Raw genomic sequence first — 21,962 nt, 5'->3', positions numbered from 1 at the left:
GCTGGGGCCTCCCAACTACTCCAGCCAAGGAGCCCGGAAACACCCTGCCTCCCTCCATTGCATCCCCCCGGGGCAGCCCCCCGCCAGAACCTCAATTCCCCCCCCCCGCCGCGTGCGCATTTTACGCGGCGCCCAAATTTCTCCCTTCCCTGCGCTAGGGCCAGGGGCCGGTGTGATCACACCGGGGCTCATCCCATCGGGCTCCCGCAGGCGCTGAGCGGCAGCAGGGACAGGCGCAGGGATCGTTGCTAGGCCAGGCCCTGCCTCCCCGAGTGGGGTGCGGGACTCCCCGCCCCAGGGCTGGGAACCCGGGGGCAGCTCTCACCCACCCCGCCCGGGCTCTCCCGCAGCCGGCTGGGGGCGTGGCGCTCTAGCCTCCGGCGTCCCCAAGGGCGCTGCCAGCTCAGCGGAGCCGCCCGGGGAGGTGTCTCCCTGCTGGGGGCGGGGAGACGGGCCCGACCCCGCAGTCCGAGAGCAGAGAAGGAGCCGGGAACATGGTGCCGCTGAGAGACTGCAAGGTGAGGGGGGAGCGGTGCGATGGGCTGGGGGCTCTGCGGGGTGCGGTGGCGGCGGGGTCTCTTTTTTGCAGGTGCAATTGGCGGGCGGGGCATCGCTCAGCCCGGCTCCCTGCAGAGCTTCGCCCTCCCGTGCGGGTGTGACAATTCACACAGACTGTCACCACAGCCCCCCATCTGCCTCCGCGCCCATGTTTGCCTTGTGCAAACTGGGAAGGGGGTGGTGACTCGGGGCTAAGGGTCACGACTCCTTGGTCCCTTCCCCAGCTCTGTAATGCAAGCGCTTCCAGGTGCGTCAGGCTCCCGTGAAAGTGAGATCTGGCTCGCAGAGAGGCTGTAATTCTGACTTGTGCTTGTGAATGAAATGTTTTGAGATCTTGGGTGGGAAATGTGTGGAGCTGAACTTTTGGTGGGAGAAATGTTGGTCGTCGGGCACAACCTCGGGGGTTGGAGAGGAGAGTTCAACATGTAGTGCAAAACTATTACTGTGATGAGGCCATGGCTACACTCACACTTTACAGCACTGCAACCTTCGCACTCAGGGGTGTGAAAAAACACCCCCCTGAGCGCTGCAAGATACAGCGCTGTAAAGTGTCAGTGTAATCAGGGCGGCAGCGCTGGGAGCGCAGCTCCCAGTGCTGCACGCTACGCCCGTAAGGGATGTGGTTTACATGCAGCGCTGGGAGAGCTCTCTCCCAGGCCACGTCTACACTACAGCATAAAATCGAAATTATTAAAACCGGTTTCATAAAACTGGTTTTATAAAATCGATTTTACGCATCCACACTAGGGCACATTAATTCGGTGGTGTGCGTCCATGGTCTTAGGCTACCATCGATTTCCGGAGCAGTGCACTCTGGGTAGCTCAGTAAAAGAATGAGACCAATAACTTCGATTTCCGTCCACACTAACCCTAAATCGATATAGTAATATCGATTTTAGGGTTACTCCTCTCGTTGGGGAGGAGTACAGAAATTGATTTTAAGAGCCCTTAAAATCGATTTAAAGTGCCTTGTAGTGTGGACAGGTACAGCGTTAAATCGATTTAACACTGTAATGTGGACCAGGCCCCAGTGCTGTCGCTTCGACTACACTCACACTTCAAAGCGCTGCCAGGGCAGCGCTTTGAAATTCCAAATGTAGCCATATTCAGAAAACATTGTTGGCTGAAACTGCACTGCTCAGGGTTAACAAAGGCGTCCCTTGGCGCTGTTAGGCAAAGTGAACATGTCAGGGCACTCTTCCACATAAAGGAACAGAAACTCCCCTTATTTCTCTCCTATGTTTCTATAAACACTTAACTGCACATGTCACATTCCTTCAGTACTAATCAGTCTCTGTTTCTTAAAATTTATTTAATTTTCTCTGATTCTGAAGGTTCAAAGGGCTAGATGCATGTGCTAATTACCAATAGTGTTCACATTTTTGTTTATTTTGCTATTCTTTCTTTGCATGTCTCAGATTTCACATTATTCTTCCAAATGCAAGTTTCACGAAGTTGTAGTTTGTTCAAGCAAGTATTTAACATTTATGAAAAGTAGCCAGTTGTTTCATTTAGTATCTGAGTGTATGGCCTCTAGATAAAGCTGCCGCTTGTGTAATTCAAAGTAAGCGGTAATCCTATAATCGGTTAAGATAGGGCAAATTGAACCTTTTTTTGAAATTTGAAAAAAATTCTGTTAGGGAGACCCCCTTTCAGGAAATACTAAGGGGATCGGAAGCCTCCAGCATGATTCCCGCTGTCTCTGCTACAGGCACAGCCTGATCAAGTTTTTCTCTATTATATTTGCTACCCTTGAACTGGGGCCTTGCTGAGTTTCTTTCACATGTCCTGTCTCCCCAAATTTGTTACTTTCTGAGATGCTTGATTGTGGTTTAGGTCCCAATATCCTGATGCTGCTTTTAGGGCCTTTATGCTGACTCTGCTTAAAGTATTGCTATATCCTCAGTCATGGCTTTGTTTAAAAAAAGTGAGCTTCAGAGTCAGTTATAGCCCCAAGTGGGCTAATATAAAGGGGAGGGGAAGAAAAAGGTGCCGTGCGGCTGCTGTCATGTATTAATGAATCCTGGGAACCCTGGAGGCAGGGGCTTCTCTGTCATTTTGAAGGCCTTTTGAAGCACATAGGAAAGGGAGAGAAAGCAGAGGATCCGTCTGCCCAGACCTTGCCTGCACACCTCTCCCCCACTTTTCACTCCAGCTCCCAACAAAGTTTGTGGCTAGCAACACTTGGTACCAGCTTCTCCCCATAGGTACTGTCTAAACTAGCCTGTTCCCTGGAAAGTGTCCTGTCATTGCTAACACTGATGCAGCTCTCCCAGTGTTAGCCATGTTGGGAACACTAGGGCAGACACTATGTAACACTCAGTGGTTATAATGCTGGCTGCTGGGGGCACCTTTTTTACACTAGCGTTCTCATGCTTGCTACTGCTAATGGAGGCGTATTAGCACTAGCAACAGTGGAATATTATTCGGAAATGAAGCTAGTGCAGGGAAAGACTTAGGGCTTGTCTGTGTGAACCTTGATTTTTGTGACACACTGGGGTCAGTCTACCCTACTTGTTGTGTACAGTGTCTGTCACTGATGCGCAGTGCCATTTCCTTGGTGTGCTTTGATCTGCTCCCCTTTCACAGTGGGGTTAGTGTCTGTATGTATACTGTAATATACAGCTTAACCGCTTTCCCGCTCCTTTTTGCCATAGACTTAATGCAAACTCTAAACAAAAGATATACATTTACATTCCAATATAGCTTTTTTAGACTTGTAGTTTGAACACTCAGGTACTTAAACCACTTGCATGTGATCCTTTAATCCAGTCTTGATGAGGAAATCTTGAGAATGCTAATAAAAATAGATGTTACTGCTACTTGCTTCAGATTTTCATCCTTGAGTTTCACAGTTGCAATCAGAAAATAGTTTAAACTGTAAAATGAAACTAGACAAACAATTGCAAAATATGGTTAATTCACAGGAAAATGGATTAGATGGCTCCAGGTCTTTCCATCTGTATTTTTTGTAAATTCTATATCATGGAAGAAAAATTGGTTTTGGCTACAGTTATTTGTATAGCTCTTTAAATTTGCTAGCATTATACAGTGAATAAAATGTGTGAGACATGAATCTTTGCCCTGAGGAGCTTACAGTTTTAAAGGCATTAGTGAGATCATTCTAGAAACAGAGAGTGGGAAGTGTCAATGTATATAGATTACATACAAAAAACTAAATTAGATGTTTAGGTTGCAAAATCAATCATTTGGCATATTTAAGGTTTCCTATGCAACCTTAATTCTGCTCCCTTGCACATGCATCCTGTGGAAAAGAAATAGTATGTGATGAAAGTATGCATATGAACGAGGAAGCAGAATTAAGGTTGCGCGGATAATCTGATGGCAGATGAGAAATTTTTGGAATGATCATTGGATTTCTCATCTGATTATTGGGATTCTTTTAGGAATATTCTTAAGGACAGTCAGGAAGTAGTTTGCACAGCCATATACACCATTGTGTAAAGCATACATCACCTCATCCAGATAATAAGAGGTGTTCTTTCAGTCTTCCTAGTAATAAATTGCCATGGTGGATCTAAAACGTCAGTTATCACGATGAGATGTTTACCATGCAGTTTATATAATGAGGCTGTTATAAAATCTGTTTGCAAAACTGTGCACTGCCTAATTCTTTCATTGTTGTGTGTTGTATTTTTGCCTTATCAAATGTCCCTACAAGCTCCTATAAATTAATCCTTAGATCAAATTCTGTGCTGGTGTAACTCAGTTGATATCAGTGGACTTAAATTAGCAAATAATTTGGCCCCAGGTGTCATTGGGATTGATGATTTCGACAAGTCGCGAAGCAAGAATTTTATTTTGCCACATATCCATTTTGAAAGGGTATATCTGAAGTGATGGGACTAGCATACTACTGAGGTTTATAGAGAGAATGGTACTAAAATTAAAAGAACTATAGCATATCTGGGTCCTTGGCAGATACATAGTATTATGCAATTTCCCTTGTCTTTTTTCTACCACTACCATTCTGTCCTCTCTATCCAAATTAAGAGGATTCATCAAACATAATTTTAATAGAATAAAATACTTACACGCGTCTCAAAATTTCCTGTAAATTTTTTAGGTAGATGAAACACTTGCCAGAAATCTACTCTTCTGGTTCTTAGAGCTCAGCTAACATGACATCTGGAAAATCAGTGTGTTCAGTAAACAGTCTCACTTTTTGTTTTTTACATAGGCCTGGCAGGATGCTGGACTTGTCCTATCCACCACTAGTAATGACGCCTGCAAAATGTTTGATGCCACGCTGACTCAGGTATGAACTGATTTTTTCTGGGGGTCCCCAATTGGCCAGGACCCTTCGGCATGGGCCTCATTGGCCCGGTGGCTAATCTGCCACTGGGTATGGCCGGGTTTTGATAAAATGTGATTTGAAGGGACTTTTAAGTATAAAAACAGTGTTTGTTGCAGCTAATTTTTAAATTGCTTATCCTTTTTATGACTCAAAAGGAGAGTCTGGTTAAAAAATATCCTATTTTAAAGAAATAGATTCCTTTGTGTATTACTGATGACATCTTAGGCCCTGTCTACCCTACAAACTTTGGTCGATGCAAGTTACGTCGCCAGAAAGCCACCACAGTTAGCATATCGCTCATGTGCATGCATATTTGGATACTTGCATTGGTATTGTGCATATTCACCTCATATCGATGCACAGTGTGGTATGGTATCCCAATGTGCAACCAGCTACTTTCCAGCGCACTGTCTTTTGGGAAATTTTCGCAATGCATTGTGGGGTAGAAACACGTCATGCAGGGGTGACTGGGAACAAGGGGTCAAGTTCCCATCATGCAGATTTCTCCATCCCATAATGCTATCCATAGCCCATCATTTTCCCACCATTTTTAAAATCTCAGAAACCCATGGGGCACTTTTTGGTATCTGCTGTCTCCAACAGAAGCATGGAGACCCCCAGAGATCTGCACTATTATTATGAACACTGCAGCCACAGGAGAAACAATCCTCCACTATTAGCAGAACTGCAGGAAGAACCGTAACAGGAACGGGTATGACAGTTTCTTTGAGGACAGACTGCTGAGATATATAGTGAAAAACAATTCAAGGTTGTTGTGGCATTCATGGAGCATCTGCCGATGATATAGCGCCACTTCTGGACCTAAAGAATGAGCACTGACTAGTGGAATCACATCCTAATGGAGGTTTGGGATGACAAATGTTGCAGAACTTTTGAACGTAGAAGGCCTCATCCCTGCATTTGTGTGCTGAGCTTGCCCCAGCCCTCCAGTGCAGGGTCACCAGAGTGAGAACTATGCTAACAGTGAAGCAGGAAGTCAAAAAGATCCTAGCTCTTGGCATAATTGGACCCCCTACTCCTCCTCCCTCTCCGTGCTGTTCATGGCAGGGATCTGTGTCTCAGGTTCCTCAGAAGTATCCACAGTGGTCTACTGGGTGCTGGTGGGGTGGCCACCAAGTATGTCATGCAGCTAATTGAAAAAGTGCCAGGTCTGCGGCTCAGCCCCAGATAGAGTGTTGGCCTCTTGGGTCTTGTCATACACCTGCCACTGTTCCTTCACTTTCACACAGCACTGCTCATCCTTGTCATACCTCTTCACTTTTCTCCCCTGTGCACTTTTCTCTTCCCTTCTCTTCACGTTTCTACGATAGGTCCATAGTTGTGCCTGCACAGCTTGCTCTTCCCTCAGGCCCAAGAGATCCAACACATCCTCCCTACTCCAGGCTGTAGCACATCTAGCGCGTGGCGCCAGCATGGTCATTTGGGCAACTGCATGCAACAAGGGAGATATGCTAGATGTACTCACCAGCTGGGCAATCAGGAAAAGGCATTTCAGGAATATGTGGAGATTTTAAAGGGGAAGTGGGTGGCTTCCAGTCTCCGTGACTCCTTATCAGTGGTGTTCACAATTGTGACCAGAGCTGTCGTTGTTGGACATTATAGGACAGCTGCTGAGGACTGTTAAGATTGATGTAAGTCACACAGCTTCCACATTTGCACTGCATCAGCCTCAGTAGGTTGATCATGGCAAAATACTGTTCAGGAGGTGGTGTCACTGTGCCACTGTAACAGGGATAAGCACCCTGCTTATGTTGGCTGGAGACAAAATTGAGTCTAGACACATGCCCGAATAGGTCGACACAAGATAGCTTACAACCTAACTTTGTATGGTAGACCAGGCCAGAGATGATTACTTCTGAAAAAAATTAGTCTCACTTTTTACTGTTCATTTTGTTTACTTTTGAATTTCACTCAGCTGGGACCATGGGGGGAGGGGAGGGTGGAGATTTCATTTGGTTTCTAGTCAGTTTCACACTCTATTTTACAGTATACTACGTGGACCAATGATAAGAGTCTAGGGGGCATTGAAGGATCTCTCTCCAAGTTACGTGCAGCAGATCCAACTTTTAGTAAGTAGAACTTTTTAATTGCTGGCTATGCAGTACAGTAGTTGTATATGGTTAACTTATTTCTTACACACAACTGAAGGGCTGGGTTAGTATAGCATTGATTGTTTTCATTTAGAACTTTTTTTAGACAACCACTTTTCTTCACTTGAGTATGATCATTTTTAAAAACCAAATATGAGAAATAGTAAATAGGTTGGAAAAATTGATATCCTATGAGCTAAGAAATGTCACAATTAAAAAGAAAAATTCCTAGCTGTCCCAATAACTTGATGGTACATGTTGAAATGAAGGAGAATTTGGTATTAGAGCTCAGCCTTATTGTGGAAAGTATATGGTTAGGCCTTTAAAGGGACTGGAGGAGACAAACCTTGCTATGCACGCTTCTCCTTCTGACATATCAGCATGATATGATTAATGAAAGGAAGTTTCCACTTGGCTGGGAAAAAGCATATGGAGAGGAAAGTGGTGAATCTCAAATTGAAGGCATTGATGTAGGGAGATCTTCTGATGCTGAACATGAGGGTTGAGACTTGCAGGCATTTATTTTAGCTTATTAAACAGAATAAATTAATTGTTACAGTACATTTCATTTAAAGATATCGTTGTTTATTTTACACCTTCCTGCACTGTTATCAAGATGTTTTTGGCATCTTTGTACATATACAAAACAAATATGGCTTCACTGTTGGGCAGTGTGTGTGAACATTACATCTGCGCAGAAATAACAAGGCAGGGAATGTACCAGAGGTGGAGTGCCTGCCAGTTGGGCAAAATAGCAACTTTAATTCTGCAGGTGTTTGCCTTTGCCAAATTTTAAAGACTTGTCCCCAGAAAGGAATGCTGGGGGGGAAATTCCTGTATCGAGACAGCCCTACCCTGTGGAGAGGTAGTGGGGCCTATGCAGCCCCAAAGGAATGTGCTTCTCTGTGGGTATGTCTATGCTGCAGTAAGGAGTGTGCTTCCCAGTTTGAGCGGACAGGCATATACTAGCTCTGCTCAACTTACCATGCTAAAAATAGCAGTGTAGCTGAGTGTAGCACCAGTGGCGGCTCAGGCTAGCTGCCCAGGTATGTACCCACAGGTACGTACTCACAGATAGGTTTGTATTCAGATGGCTAGCTCGAGCTGCCACATGTGCTACCACAGCTATGCTGCTATTCTGCTATTTTTAGGGCACTAGCTCAAGCAGAATTAGTGTGTGTCTATCTGCCTGAGCTGGGAAGCACTCTTCCAGCTGCAATGTAAATGCGCCATGTGTGTTATACATCACAGCCAATGAAAATAGCTTTATGCTCCACAAGTCCTGGGCCATCTTATGCCCATCTTCTTGCTCCACCTCTCTCAATCCTTTTGCACATCTGCTTTTCCTCTTTTCATTGTAAAGTAACTCTTAGAAGTGCCTTGCACTTAGGTAGGGTGTTCTCTACCCCGGCTTTTCTGGTGTTGGGCAGACTGTTAATTCTCCTCTGTCGTTGCCTCTGGCCTGTCCTAAAATAGTTTCTGTGATCTTTATTCCATCCTGTTGTACATGGGTCATTATAGAGCATGGTGAGAAATTAGGATCACAAGCTCTGCTTAAGGAGGGGACAGCTGCAGCATTGGTTAACTGCTCCTAATAACAAGGTGGTGGTTTGAGGGCATTCAAGGCTGTTAAAGAAGAACTTGAATGTAAAAGATTTGCTTAAAGGAAAATTCTAGATTCCTGCTAGTAACTTAGATCTGGTCTATGCTAGGAAATTAGATCAGTATAACTACATCACCCAGGGGTGTGAAAATTCACACTGCCAGCAATACAGTTAAATCTACCTAACCCTCAGTGTAGATGGCTCTAGGTTGACGGGAGAATTCTCCCACCAACCTAGCTACCGCCTCTTGCGGAGGTGGATTACCTATGCTGACGGGAAAACGCCTCCCATCAGCATAGGTAGCCGTCTTCATTGAAGTGCTACAAGCCCTTAATGTATGGTTGTTCCTTAGCTGCCTGGGTTTCTGTGGGATCCTAACCAGTCTTTAGCACTACTGCCTTCTACTACCTGTGGCTTTCATTTAAACTTATCTCAATAGTTTAGTCTAGAGCTTCTGCACCTGCTAAATTACCTATTGTGTCTAAATTTTTCCATGCTGTTTTCTTCAGCAATGGGACATGTGATTGCCAATGGCTTGGTTCTGATTGGCACTGGGAGTTCAGTGAGGTTAGACAAAGAGCTGGACGGTGCGATGAAAAAGATGATGGCACTCTCAGAATCGCAGCCCCTGACTGAGAGGGAGAAGCTACATGTGTCTGCACTAGACATGTTTGCCAGTGGGTAAGTGGTTGTTTTTTAGGGGAGGGCTGGAGGGGGTTTGGTTTTATCATTCAGGCTATGTACAGCGTGGTTGCATGTTATCCTTTCTGTTCACATTTTTGACTGTTATGTTGGCATCTTTCATTCCACTTGATTGATTAAATGCTTACTCTAGAATGGTAAGCAGTGCCACTCAGTAGTACAGCTGGCAAGAGATATTGCCTCCTTTTATCTTGCAGATTGACCATAGGTTACTGTCACAGTGACACAGAGAAACTGGTTCTTAAGTTTAGCTCTCCCAAACTATGTGCATCTAAATTAGCCAACAATACTATAATGAACAATATTTCTATCATGCCAGTATATTACAAGTCTTCTGTATTTTAAAACCTACCAATAATTCCACTGTTGGAATAACGATTTAAAACTAAAACCACTCAAGAGGCTAAATCTTTGGTCATACTAAATGCTGAGCCTAACTTCCCACAGACTTGGACTGTAGAAGCAAAAATACTAGCAGTCTTGTCTTGTTATTCCATTTATAGACTCTGCTTCCTCTGAAAAGGTGAGACAACATACAAGGTGTTGGAAGCCCTCCACGAAAATGAGGACTTTGGGGAATTGAATGTTTACAGAAATATATTGAGCTTGCTAATTCTCTAGACAATATTAAACACTATTAACTTTTGTTATTTGTTTATTATCCGCATGGGAGATATTAGCAGTAAAAGGATTTGATAACAAAGGTAAGAAATGAGATCACTAAAGCTCTGACCCATGGTGTTTGGTCTGCCTGGCTGGACCCCAATACCTGTGTGGAGCCACATTGACTTTAGTGAGGCTCTCTGCAGAGGTAATGGTCTTCCCACATGGATCAACATGCAGAATCAGGGCCTAAAAGGAACTCCCTCCCCCCTAGTTGCAGTGCATTATTAGTAACAAACAAAGAATACCATATACAGGTTGTCTAGAAAGTGTTCAACTGTCTTCATGGTGCAATCATGTATACTAAGAATTCAGAAGTACTCTTGCAAGCTAGGGAATTGTCAGTAGATTTCCCACTTGCCACAGTAGTATAAATTTAGAAATAATATTAGATTCAGGCAATTTGGTCATGCTGGCCCTGTCAATGATTAACATGTGTTTTTTCTCTCTAGGCGTCTTCCTAAAGCTTGTGACATATGGGATAAGATTCTGCAGGACCATCCAACTGACATGTTAGCTCTAAAATTTGCCCATGACACTTATTTTTATCTGGGATATCAAACACAGATGCGAGACTCTGTTGCCCGTGTATATCCTCACTGGACACCTAATATTCCACTTAGTAGGTATGCAAGAATTGATCTTCAGATAATATCCGTGGATCTCTACTTCTGGTGTGCATGTGCTTTGTATGCATAAATTCAGATGTCTCTGGTCAGCAGTGTCTGTAGGGGCAGCACACAAACCCTGATTGTTCTTGTAATCTCTATCTGAGGACAGATAAGGGAGTTCTAAATAACCAACCTGACTTTAAAAATGTGCACGTAAGAATTAACATCTCTTCTTGCTTTCCTGCTGACCCGCTGTTCAGTTGTTTTTTTAACTGAGCCATTTCTTTGAATTTCCTCCATGTTTTTCCACTCATAGGATGTGCCAGCCAGTACAGCCTAGATAGTGAAACCTTCTCATAGCATTTCCAGGTGGAACCGCTCATGTGCCCTTCCTCTCCCTCCCCTCAGTGTTCTGGAACATTCTGAGGGTGAGGATATAAAAGGATACATGGTGCTTTGTGCTGCCTCAGTTCCTTCCAACTGTAGCAACAGAAGGACACGAACCTCTTCAGATTCCTTGTATCCACAGCTCGCTAACTAGTTCCCTAGCTTAGTTTAGTTACTGTTTTTTAGGGAGTTAGTCTTAGATTAAGTAAGTTAGGTAAATTTATAAGTTTTCTGTAAATTGTTAGTGTAATCCTAATGTCTCTGGTGCCATCTACTAGTTCTATAGCAGGTCAGAAGCTAAAGAGGCTTCCATTGACCTCATTGGGGTCAGGTAAATTGCAGGACTTCAGAAGAGGGAAGCAGAGCTGAGGGGGAAATGCAGCCCTGGGATACAGTTGTAATTGTTATCCAGTAGCAAATCAATAGTACTCTATATCTTACAAAGGTTTGTGTGATTTTGTAGTTAGCGCAACACATGAATACATGTCTTCTCAGTGTTTGCTGGGAAAGAGAAAGTTGGTCATTTGCTGCATATGCTAATTTTTATAGGGGAAAACAATTAGTTTCTGTGCTCTTTTTCCTTCTTCCACTATTTGGTATTACTACTGACAATGTAATTGTTGTTTTGTATTAAATTATTTTAATGTGTTTTGCAATATTAGCTTCATCTGCTAATTGCTAAATGGGTTTTTCTTGTTGTTTAGCTATGTGAAAGGCATTTTCTCTTTTGGACTGATGGAAACTAACCTTTTTGATCATGCTGAAAAGCTCGCCAGTGAGGTAAGTTGGACATCATTGGTACTAAAAGGTTTTAAATTATTAATCTTATTTAGTATGCAAATATTTGTTTGAAAGAGATGGTTTCTGACCATTTAAAATTAACTAAACAAAAGTAAGCAACTGTACTGAAATTCATATCTATTCTTTTGCTACATCCTCATAAGAATGACTTTGCCATTATAGGTGTTACCTTTTAAGAACTCAGAAAAGGAGATTTCTCCTTTTTCTTCAGTTTTTGCTGGCTTTTTAAATTCAAGATTGGTGGGGGAGGGGCAGAATGAGAGTGGAGATCAGAAAGAATCTTGCTACGCAAGCTGGAGAGAATAAAATGGAAACTTGAGAAATGCAGCATATATGAGACCTGTGTCCTCTTGCCATCAAATCTTGGTGAGGGTCACAGAATATCAGCAGTACAGTAGGTTAACCTGATGAGCAACTTGTATAATGCCTTGGTAAATTGCGTATACCTCATTCATGCTTTATAAAGATGATCTCATTATTTGCAGTGGGAATGAAAAGCTGGCAACATATCCATATGACAAAGGATCCCTGTAATTTGAGAAAACTATGTAAAGTATAGCACAAATAGAATCAGTTGACACCTTGGTGTATTTTCAAAGGTTCCTTTTTGTGCCAAACTGCTTTTACATGTCAGATTGCTGAAAGTAATAAAAAATTAAATCTTTTATTTTATATTAAATTGTCAGCAATTGAAATTGGGAAAAAAATTCTACAGATGAGTGGGAATTGTTGGAATGGTAAAGATACATGTATCTGATATTCAGAACCTAGCGGATTCTTTGTTCTTGTTATAGGATAAGTGGTTAACTGCAAGGAGTTGTATTATTATTATTTTCTTTTAAAGCAAGTGATCAGCTCATATGCTGCCCATATGGATGGAGGGGGGATGGCTTTATGCTGGCCACGTGACTCTTCTGAGGCTGAAGTGTAAGGAAAGTTTGTAGAATGAAATGTAATTTGGTGGTCTTGATTAAGGTCTGCATTCTCTACAACTACTTTGTACCTCTTAATCATTGTTAAGCAGATGCCAACAAGTGAACTCCAGTAAACAAACATTTTCCCGTTTCTGATTAAACTAGTCTCACAGGATATGATTGAAGTTATTAGCAAAGATATACTTAATACCTGCCGTACCTGAGAAAATAGTCTTCAATTTCTGTACTAGTGACAGTATGTGTACAGCTATTTGTAATCTACCCAGTACGCATCATGGTGTTTTCTCTTTTGCCACCATCAGGCTTTAGCTATAAACCAGTCAGATGCATGGTCTGTCCATACTATAGCACACATAAATGAAATGAAAGCAGACCTGAAGAATGGGTTGACATTTATGAAGCAAACTGAAAACAACTGGAAGGTAAATTTCCTTAACAGTTCCTCTGAAATTGCTGGCTGTGGGGTTTTTCACCTCTCACTATATACTAGTGATTCCTCTTGGCGTGCTTTTCATCAGATCTAGTATAAAATGCACAGGAATGCTTTCACAAAGAAGAGGAATCTGCTGCTTCAGTGTGGAACATTTTTTTGTGGCACTTGGGAAACAGGCAGAAAATGCAACCAAAGTTCTATGCTTCAAAAATTCACGCTGGGTATTAATCATGAAAAAATTAGGCTCAGCACTTATGGCTGGGATTGGTAATGCATAATTTAAAAAAATTAGCTACCCCTCCTCCCTCAATATTTCTATTTTCTTGGCCCGGATAAAGACACTTAAAGGAAATAGATGAAATCTTGGCCTCGTTGAAGTCAATACAAGTTTTGCCATTGACATCTATGGAAGTCAAGATTTCCAGTACTCCTAAGAGAATGGAAAATTATTTACCTGTAATTCTACTTCCCTGAAGGCACCATTTAGCCCTAACACAAAACCAGGAGTAAGAATCCTGTGTAAGATGTTGCCAGAGAACAAAATCTGAGAACCGCTTTTTCATTATAAGGACTTGATGCAGAATTCTAAGATTTCTAACTCAGCCATTCAGAATTTGTCCTGAGATGAAACATGGCAGACAAGGGGCCAAATTCTCCTCTTTCACACCAGTGTAAATCTGAGAGTTTGTGTGCATGGAGATCTCAGAAAAAATAATCTGCATTAACTAAAGGTGTGAATTTAAAATGGATTAGTTAAACTGCATTAAATCCCTGTATGAACATTCTCAGAGTGGTCGGAATTTGGTTCAGTTTAATTCACTTTTGAAGAGCATTAAGGTAAACTGAATTTCTTTTTCCATTGACTTCGGTGGGTCAGCATTTCTGAAGAGAATAGTGTTTTATGGCTGGGGGTGGGTGAGGGGAGAGATTAAAACTGCTGGAAAAGGGGCAGAGTGGTCACTGACTCATCCCCTGGGAATGCAGGGTTTGAAAAGGGGCAGCACGGTGCCTCGAGCCTTTCCTTTTACACAGACCAAGGCTGAAGCAGGACCCACCCTCCCTCCCTTTTAGGTGAAAAATACCAGGTTTGGTCAGTACCTGCTGTGGGCATTATGCTAACTGCCCCATTTTTAGAGGGGCTGGGAAGGAATTTTTCCCTTACCACCATATTGGCTTGGGTGCAGTTGGGGTTTTTTTCGCCTTTCCCGCAGTGGGTTCAGGAAGGGCTCTGTTCATGCATGGCATGACAAGCGGTAGGCCATATGTCGCAACTCTTGTCCAGTGCAAGTATTCCATAGGGAAGGTATACAGTGACCAGATAAATGGCTTGGAAAAGGACTTAAAAAGAGGTGTTCAGTAAAGAAATGAACAGGGGGCGGTTGGGGACTCCTACGATTGGTATGGCAGGGAGCCGACCCCCCATTCTTATAGCCCATCTTAACCCGCCTTTGAGGGGGTGGGGTTGGATGGTGAGGTCCCGGCAATGGATTTATTGGAGGGACCAGGAGGGGAAAAAGAGGGGGAGCTGGTGGAAGCCCCCCTACCCCACCCCGGGTATAGTATAGTGGATTTGCTGAAGGGACCTGGATGGAAAAAGAGAGGGAGCTGGTAAAAGTCCCTCAAGTAATTATGAGATAAACATGGGGTTACCTGCACTGTGCACTGTTATCTTCCGGGTTGTCTCAGACATCTGATAATAAAGTTGTAGCCTGATTAAACCCATGTCAGATGTCTCCTGTTCTTCTTTCGGCGTAGCCAGACAGCATACATGTGCATATAATGCTTTTATCTGCTGTGGCTATAGACCCTATGTTCTGCTATGCAGGCAGTAAAGTGAAATTTATAAACTTTCGACTCAACCTAAGATCAGCACTTTAAGAATAAATTGAGGGACTTGGCAAAACTACTTCATTAAATAGATAATGAATGTAGTATGACTTGCCGGGAGAGACAATCATAGCAAGATTGTAAAATACCTCCAAAGATGCCTGTGTTTGCTTCTGAAGAGGGGAGGATGTTAAAAGGTTGTCCGCAAAAGAAAGAAAAATGGTGCCTTGTACCTTTTACTACTATTTGTATCTTATACAGTATTCATCTGGCACAGGTCTAGTCCAGTGCCCCTTTTGGACACTCAACAGATTGCTGTGCGAGAGGTCCAGACAGTGAATTTCCCCTCTTTGTTTAGCTTCCCTTGGTCTCAAGAGGCTGCATCAGTTTTTTCCCTCTTTGGACACATTTCCTCAGCACCAGCTCTCAGTCTGTTACCTCTTTGTGGAAACGAAGCCCCAGAGGCCACTTGACGTATGCCCCAAGACCACCACTGACCTCCAGAGTACCTCCCTAGCTTAAGCACACCTTTTCCCAGAACTCATTCCGAAAGTGGGAACCTTCAGGTTTACCTCTTCAAGGGGCTATGTGGTAGGTATAATCGCTTAACACAGAAACAGGCAGACACTTTGCATACTGTCCCTCCAAGCAGTAGAGAGTTCCACTATACACAAGTTTATATGAAAACAGTTTAACATGCTTTTGGGTTGTTTTTTGAAGTTAGAAATATTAGGAATATCACAATTGGAACTATAAATAGAAATCTTTCTAAGTGCTCATTCAAAGTTCAGGGATGTCATTTTAGAAAGAGCTTTTTAAATTCCCCCATGCAGAACGACTTTTAACAGAACAACAACAAAAAACACCCAAACAAACAAGAACACCCTAAAAAGATAACAATAGACAATTTGAAGAACATTTTCAGAAGCACCTAAATGACTTAGGGGCCTAAGTGCTTGTTCACTTTTGGAAATAGAACTTAGGTGTCTACATCACTTAGGTGCTTTTGAAAATTTACCTTCTATCTTCCCCAGCAAGAGAGGTGTAGATCTTGCATGGACTTTCTTGCTGGTTAGTTTTATTTTACACGTTCAGAAGCTGCTTTGCTCTGTATTTTATTGTTTTATTCTCTTCGCCCAAACTGATCCACTAATGAAATAAAGTAGTTTGCCCTTTTTTTCCTTCCTCTGAATTAGAGCAGCCCACAGGACTGCACTGCCTTGGGCAATTATGGTTTAATTTTGTATAACACTCATAATTGGCAGCACTAAGCAGTTGTGTTTTTATTCATGAAGGGGGACCCAATAATCTTACCTGCATGACATTTGAGACAGATTATTGTATAGGCCAAGTTTGGTAAAGTCATTTTTATGTCAGACGCGTAACCACTTGACTCAATAGTCTTTTTGCAGCTTAATATTAAACAAGTGATGATGAACTACTGGCTTATGTAACTATCACAAAATGCTGACATTCTGAGAACACGTGTGCTTCTCAGAGGTTCATATTGCGGTGGTCACCACTTAAATGAGTACATTGTCTTCCTTGTGATAAATGAATTTTAACCCCCCCACTATGCAGGAATGGGCGGGTTTAGAGTCTTTGTGATTTTTGTGCTTATTTGAGTTGTCACAAATGTATTGTTGATGCAGATTCTTGGCTGTTACACTGGTGGAAGCCTACTGTTTCCAATGAGTTTGTGCCAGTGTGATGGAGAGGAGTATTTGACCTTATGCTGTCAGCTTGTGGCAGGACAGAAAGGTGTGAAGTTAGTCCTGTCAGTTTGGAGGTTTTCCAATAAAGGTGTTGCAGAATAAGGTAGAGTCTGAGTCAAAATGCAATTATGCTCTGAGAAGTGGCTCTGTAGAACTTCAGTTGTGAGGTTCCATATTTGAGTGTGTCTACTTACAAGGAGCAAGTGTATTGAATAAGAGGGTTCCATAGTTAGTTTTCAGAGTGGAACAACCATGCATGCTCCTTGGTTCCAATATCCACTGATCTATTATGCCCTCCGATTTATAGCAGGAGAAGAGTGCCATATAAAATCAGCTGGAATATGAGTTTATATTGGAAGTAAAGTATTTTATCTCTTTTCTCAGGACTGTGACATGCTTGCTTGCCATAATTACTGGCACTGGGCTTTGTATTTCATTGAAAAGGTAGGAGCACACTTCTACATCTGTATGCTATATGCTCCAGGTGGATGAATATTCTCATATTAGCAGGCAGTCCTGACCAAAAGGGTCTGGACTGCTTTCTTCCCTTCTTAATGTTTGGATGTATTTATGAATATACTGCAGTATAATTTGTGGTGTTTGATGCTTTACTAAAGTGTTTTCAAAAGTGATATTTTAGAAAGAAAAAATCTAAAATCTGTATAGGAATGTAGAGAAATTACTGAGATGAGACAAATATTACATTAAAAGCAAATTCACTCATTTTGAATAGAAAGATGAACTCAGTTCTGTAGTCTTTGCATATACAAAATTTTCATTGAATTCAATACAAATTTTGCCAGCATAAAGATCGTAAGGGGCTGGAGTTTGCAAAAATTACCTGAGACTGACCAATAGGGACATCACGTTAAAGAATCAGAGATTTTATGTTGTTAAATTTTTCCTATTAAAAGTATTTCAGATCTATTGAAACCCTTTACAATCATATTTCTATTGAGCGTATTGGGTTGCAATACGTACTATGTTTTTATGCAGGATAATTTGGGGAGCTCTTTTTTCAGATACCAAGATTAGATATAGGGAAGAAGAAGAAATAAACTATGTTGCACATGTTCCTATTGACATTTATTGATGGGATCACTGATATTCTTATAAAAATCTGTTGTTATTGAACTCTACCACTCACTTATGGACACTGTATCCTAAAGGTCATCACACAATCCTCCTTTGCTTTTACAGGGTGATTATGAAGCGGCTTTGACAATTTATGACGATCACGTGAGTATAAATCAATTTTGTTTTAATGAAAAGACATTCCAATGAGAGAGGGTGCACCTGCCTCATTCTTAATATGACACAAAATATATAAAGGTGTGATTCCATTTTCTGGTTTTATTTTTAAGTGTTTAATTGGCATTTTAGAGCAATTATTCAACTCAACTGGGAAAATTACATGTGAGTTATGCAAATCATCCTAAACCAGTGTCAAAAAACCCCTTTATATCACACCACCATATTTATATTTCGTTCAGACCACATTTTAGAAACTACTAATTTTTTTAGTGTTTTCCAATTATTTTATTGGTATTACTTTCATATCCTGTTGTTTTTAGTTAGGTTGTCTTAGTTGCTATGAAGAGGCCCTGAGGGCACCAGAAAAAAATATAGATAGTTTTTAAAAGTTTAACATTTTGTAAAATAGTTTTTGCATAGGTCTAAGGCATCATGACTAAGATTGGATCTCACAGATTAACTACCAAGCCAGTTACTAGTTTGGCTCCAACTTCCTTTGTCATATCTTTTCCTTCTTAGGTGACTTGTTAAAGTTCTCTCCTGCTTGAACTTTAGAGGAATTTTTCTAAAATAATTCACAGTAAATTAATTAGGAGTCAGCATAACAAGTATTGCCATGCCTGTTTTGCTGTTAAACTTTACAAAAATATCTTGTCCTACCTAGTAACTGTTGCAAAGTATAGTAGAATTTATGGCTCCATTTTGGGAGAGCAGAGCTCATAGGAAAAAGCAGTTTTCACACTCACTATATTTGATTTTATAAATGGGAAAACAACAGAGAGAAAACAATATGAATATTATTTCTGGATTGTTGTATTTCTGAAAAATGTGATTAGGTATGTTGCAAAATAGCTCTATCTGGAAGAGTAAAGAGACAGAATTAATTTTGAACTGTCATAGTAAGTTTGACTCTCAAATTAACTTCCCACCTAAATAATATGTAATGCAGTTTAAGAATGCTTTCTGATTGCAGATTGCTCCCAGATGCATGTCAAGTGGAACTATGCTAGATGTAGTAGATAACTGCTCCATGCTGTACCGGCTTCACTTGGAAGGTAAAGAACTGTTAGTTTTTGCTTCAGTTCTACTCGTTCTTCTTAAAATAGTAAGATAAAACTCCTCCTCATGCTCCAACATGCAGAAGAAGATTTACAAAAATATATAGAGCAACTCTGAGCAGTGGGTTATTTTAGAGAATAAATACTTGAAAGAGCTGCTGTTCTTGGAAGCTGAGTTTTAAGTTTCTGTTAACATGCATTACCATTATTTCTCTCTAGAGTTTATTACTTTCCTGTGAGTACAGAATTCCATTCAACTAAGTTAGCATAGATCACGTTTTTCATTTTTGGCAAATTTCACTTTCTCTGTCCCCAGAGATCTGTTTTTCAGCCTCAGTTTAAAAGGTCATACACATAAATTGTTAAACAGCTGTTGGCTGCTGTTATAGTCAATATCAAGCCAACACTAATATTTAGTTCTTAATTTTGATATTTGAAATAAGTAGTCCACTATAGGTATTGTATCATTCTAACAGTTCCATGAGAGTAAATATACAGCCAGCAGACTTTTTACTTTCTAAAGTGAAGATGAAGTTAGAGTTCCAGAAAAAAATACTAGTTCCTAAATTGTCAATAATAATTTTCACAGAACTCTGCTACAGCCAGTCATGCTGCACATATTTATATATGCAGTCCAGTATTAGTAATCAAATGCCACAGACAGATCCAGAATGACAACTGTGGGCATTATCCTCCTTCATCTGTATTCGGGGGAAGTCATCTGTCCATGAACCTTATCTAAAGGGGTCCAGGATATCAGTGACCGAAGGTGTTTTTGGAGATAAGCAATAAAGTACTTGCTCAAAAGTGGGAGATATGACACTGAGTGGTAGTTTACAAAGTCTGCTGCCTTGAGAGGTGGTTTTTAAAGCTTACAAGGCTGAATGGAACTGGAAATATATGCTCAAGGAATTGCCTTCCAGTGGAATCTTATTTTAAATCATGTATTTTGCTCCTAGGTGTAAAGATAGGAGACAGGTGGAATGAAGTTATCCAACTCACAAAGAAACACTCCAAAGATCACATTCTGTTTTTCAATGATGTCCACATTCTCATGTCTTCGCTAGGGGCCAAAGACCACAAAACCACCAATGAGCTCTTAACAACTCTTCAGGAACTTGCAAAGTAAGCAAGTGAATTAAAATGATGTTCTGAATAAATATTTTCCCATTACAAGGTTTATTAGTATTATAATTGATTACTTCCAGTTTGCTAGGTACCATAATATTTTTTTCTGGTTTAGGCTGTTATAACTTGAACTCTGGTTTCAGCAAGGTGTTCTCTGAAGTTATACAATAAGGATTTCCTAATAGTTACTTTTTATTGTGAGTGTGTGTAATTGTCTAGAGTGTGTATTTAATCTTGTCAGAGAACAGCATCCTCATCCCAGCAGTGTAGATTTTTTGCTTTGAGTGATTGTGGCATCTTAACCTGTAAACATGATTGTTTTCCTTACAATGGGTGTATTCTAGGGATGTAAGGTATCAGAGGGGTAGCCGCGTTAGTTATTTCCACTACATGCATATTTCCACTACATGCATCCAACGAAGTGGGTATTCACCCATGAAAGCTCATGTTCCAATACATCTGTTAGTCTACGGTGCCACAGAACTCTTTGCTGCTTCTAGGGATGTAAATTTTCATTGCTGAACAGAGGCATTTCTCTTGTAAAGTAGTGAGCAAACTTTACAAAATAAGCCAGCTACCTATAAGGGCCCTTTTTGCTCTGCTGCATCAATTTAAAACATTGTTCTGTATTCATTTCCAGATATCTATAAAGTGTCCATATTGATAATCCTATATTTGCTATTTTTATCATTTTTACATGAAATAGAGTTTAAACTGCTGCCAAAATAATTTTGCTAAGATCTGGCAGTTTTGTTCTTCAATACTTATTTTAATATTTTTATATTTCATCAAAATAGAAAAATATTTATCACATCCTTGTTTATGTATGAAAAAAAATATTTCTTGCTCTTATTGTGCTATTGATCACCATCACAGGCAGTATAAGAATGACAATCCACTCTTAGATTTTTCCCAATTTTGTTTTATGTACACAAATTTCCCTTCATTCTTCAGTGTACAATCTGAGCCAATTGGTGCTTTTTACTTCTTACCTTTTGGGGCCAGATGCAAGACATTTGTGGCAAAAAGGTACCTCAGAACGCTGAAATGGACAGGGCTAGCAAATAGGTAGCCACGTACAATGGCAGCTGTTTTCACTTACAAAAGAAAGGGAGAGCATGTGTTTTGTCTTTCAGTTTGCAGAAGAGTAGAGTATTCTGGAGGGAGAAAAAGAACAACCCTCCCCTACCCTACACACAGCTTACTAAAAATAGAGATGGTTTATACATAGCATTAGAAAAATGATAGCAGGGCCTTTATATTACAGTTCCATTTATAAATGGTGTATAAAAGGTTACTATGTGATTAAATGATGTTAAAAGCATGTTACAGAGATGTGTGTTCAAGATGATTATAAGCACAGTGGAAAGTGTTTTAGATGAGTCATGGTTATAAGCAACGTATTGAGCTCTTGGATTCACTAACGGTCTTCCAAAAAAGGGTAATGCCTGCTACCCTTTTTAGAAATGGAACCTTAATATCAAGTGTGATGGATTTTGTTTTGGGCATAAAGTTGCAGAACGACGCAGATTCACATTCAGTGACTATAATCCACTGAGGCTTTAAGAGATCAAGAAGAAAATGTGAGAAATGTACAGTTGAAAAACCGCATAATCTGGTTTGCCTACTACTAGCAGATCATGATGGACTTTTTTCTCTTCTATAGCTACTGTATGAGCTGTAGAACTAAACTGTTAGTGGATGGATATTTTTTAGAACTTTTAATGAGTTTACACTTAGTATTGCTAACCCTTCACCCAGTGCTACAGTATTTTCCTCTGCTTGTCTGCCTCTTTGCATCTTTTATGTTAACATTTTCATTGTTGTAATTGCTGTGCATTGCAGTAGTTTGAACCA

At 40.9% G+C, this 21,962-nt stretch overlaps 1 protein-coding gene across 1 annotated transcript in view; it reads left to right on the top strand.

Moving 5' to 3' along the window:
- The first annotated feature begins 380 nt into the window (after positions 1 to 380).
- LOC115637836 (tetratricopeptide repeat protein 38-like) overlaps positions 381 to 21,962 on the top strand; it is a 33,064-nt gene continuing 11,482 nt past the window's right edge. The window contains exons 1-11 of the mRNA XM_030539452.1: positions 381 to 518; positions 4,760 to 4,837; positions 6,885 to 6,966; positions 9,101 to 9,272; positions 10,409 to 10,582; positions 11,659 to 11,734; positions 12,993 to 13,112; positions 17,050 to 17,109; positions 17,866 to 17,904; positions 18,893 to 18,974; positions 19,937 to 20,102. Of these exons, the coding sequence (XP_030395312.1) occupies positions 495 to 518; positions 4,760 to 4,837; positions 6,885 to 6,966; positions 9,101 to 9,272; positions 10,409 to 10,582; positions 11,659 to 11,734; positions 12,993 to 13,112; positions 17,050 to 17,109; positions 17,866 to 17,904; positions 18,893 to 18,974; positions 19,937 to 20,102 (1,073 nt within the window). The 5' untranslated portion in view covers positions 381 to 494. The remainder of the gene's footprint in view (positions 519 to 4,759; positions 4,838 to 6,884; positions 6,967 to 9,100; positions 9,273 to 10,408; positions 10,583 to 11,658; positions 11,735 to 12,992; positions 13,113 to 17,049; positions 17,110 to 17,865; positions 17,905 to 18,892; positions 18,975 to 19,936; positions 20,103 to 21,962) is intronic.

Source organism: Gopherus evgoodei, chromosome 1 (genome assembly GCF_007399415.2).
Source record: "Gopherus evgoodei ecotype Sinaloan lineage chromosome 1, rGopEvg1_v1.p, whole genome shotgun sequence".
Taxonomy (NCBI): Eukaryota; Metazoa; Chordata; order Testudines; family Testudinidae; genus Gopherus; species Gopherus evgoodei.
Note: the sequence above shows the minus strand (reverse complement) of the source record. Positions and strands in the feature narration are given on the sequence as shown.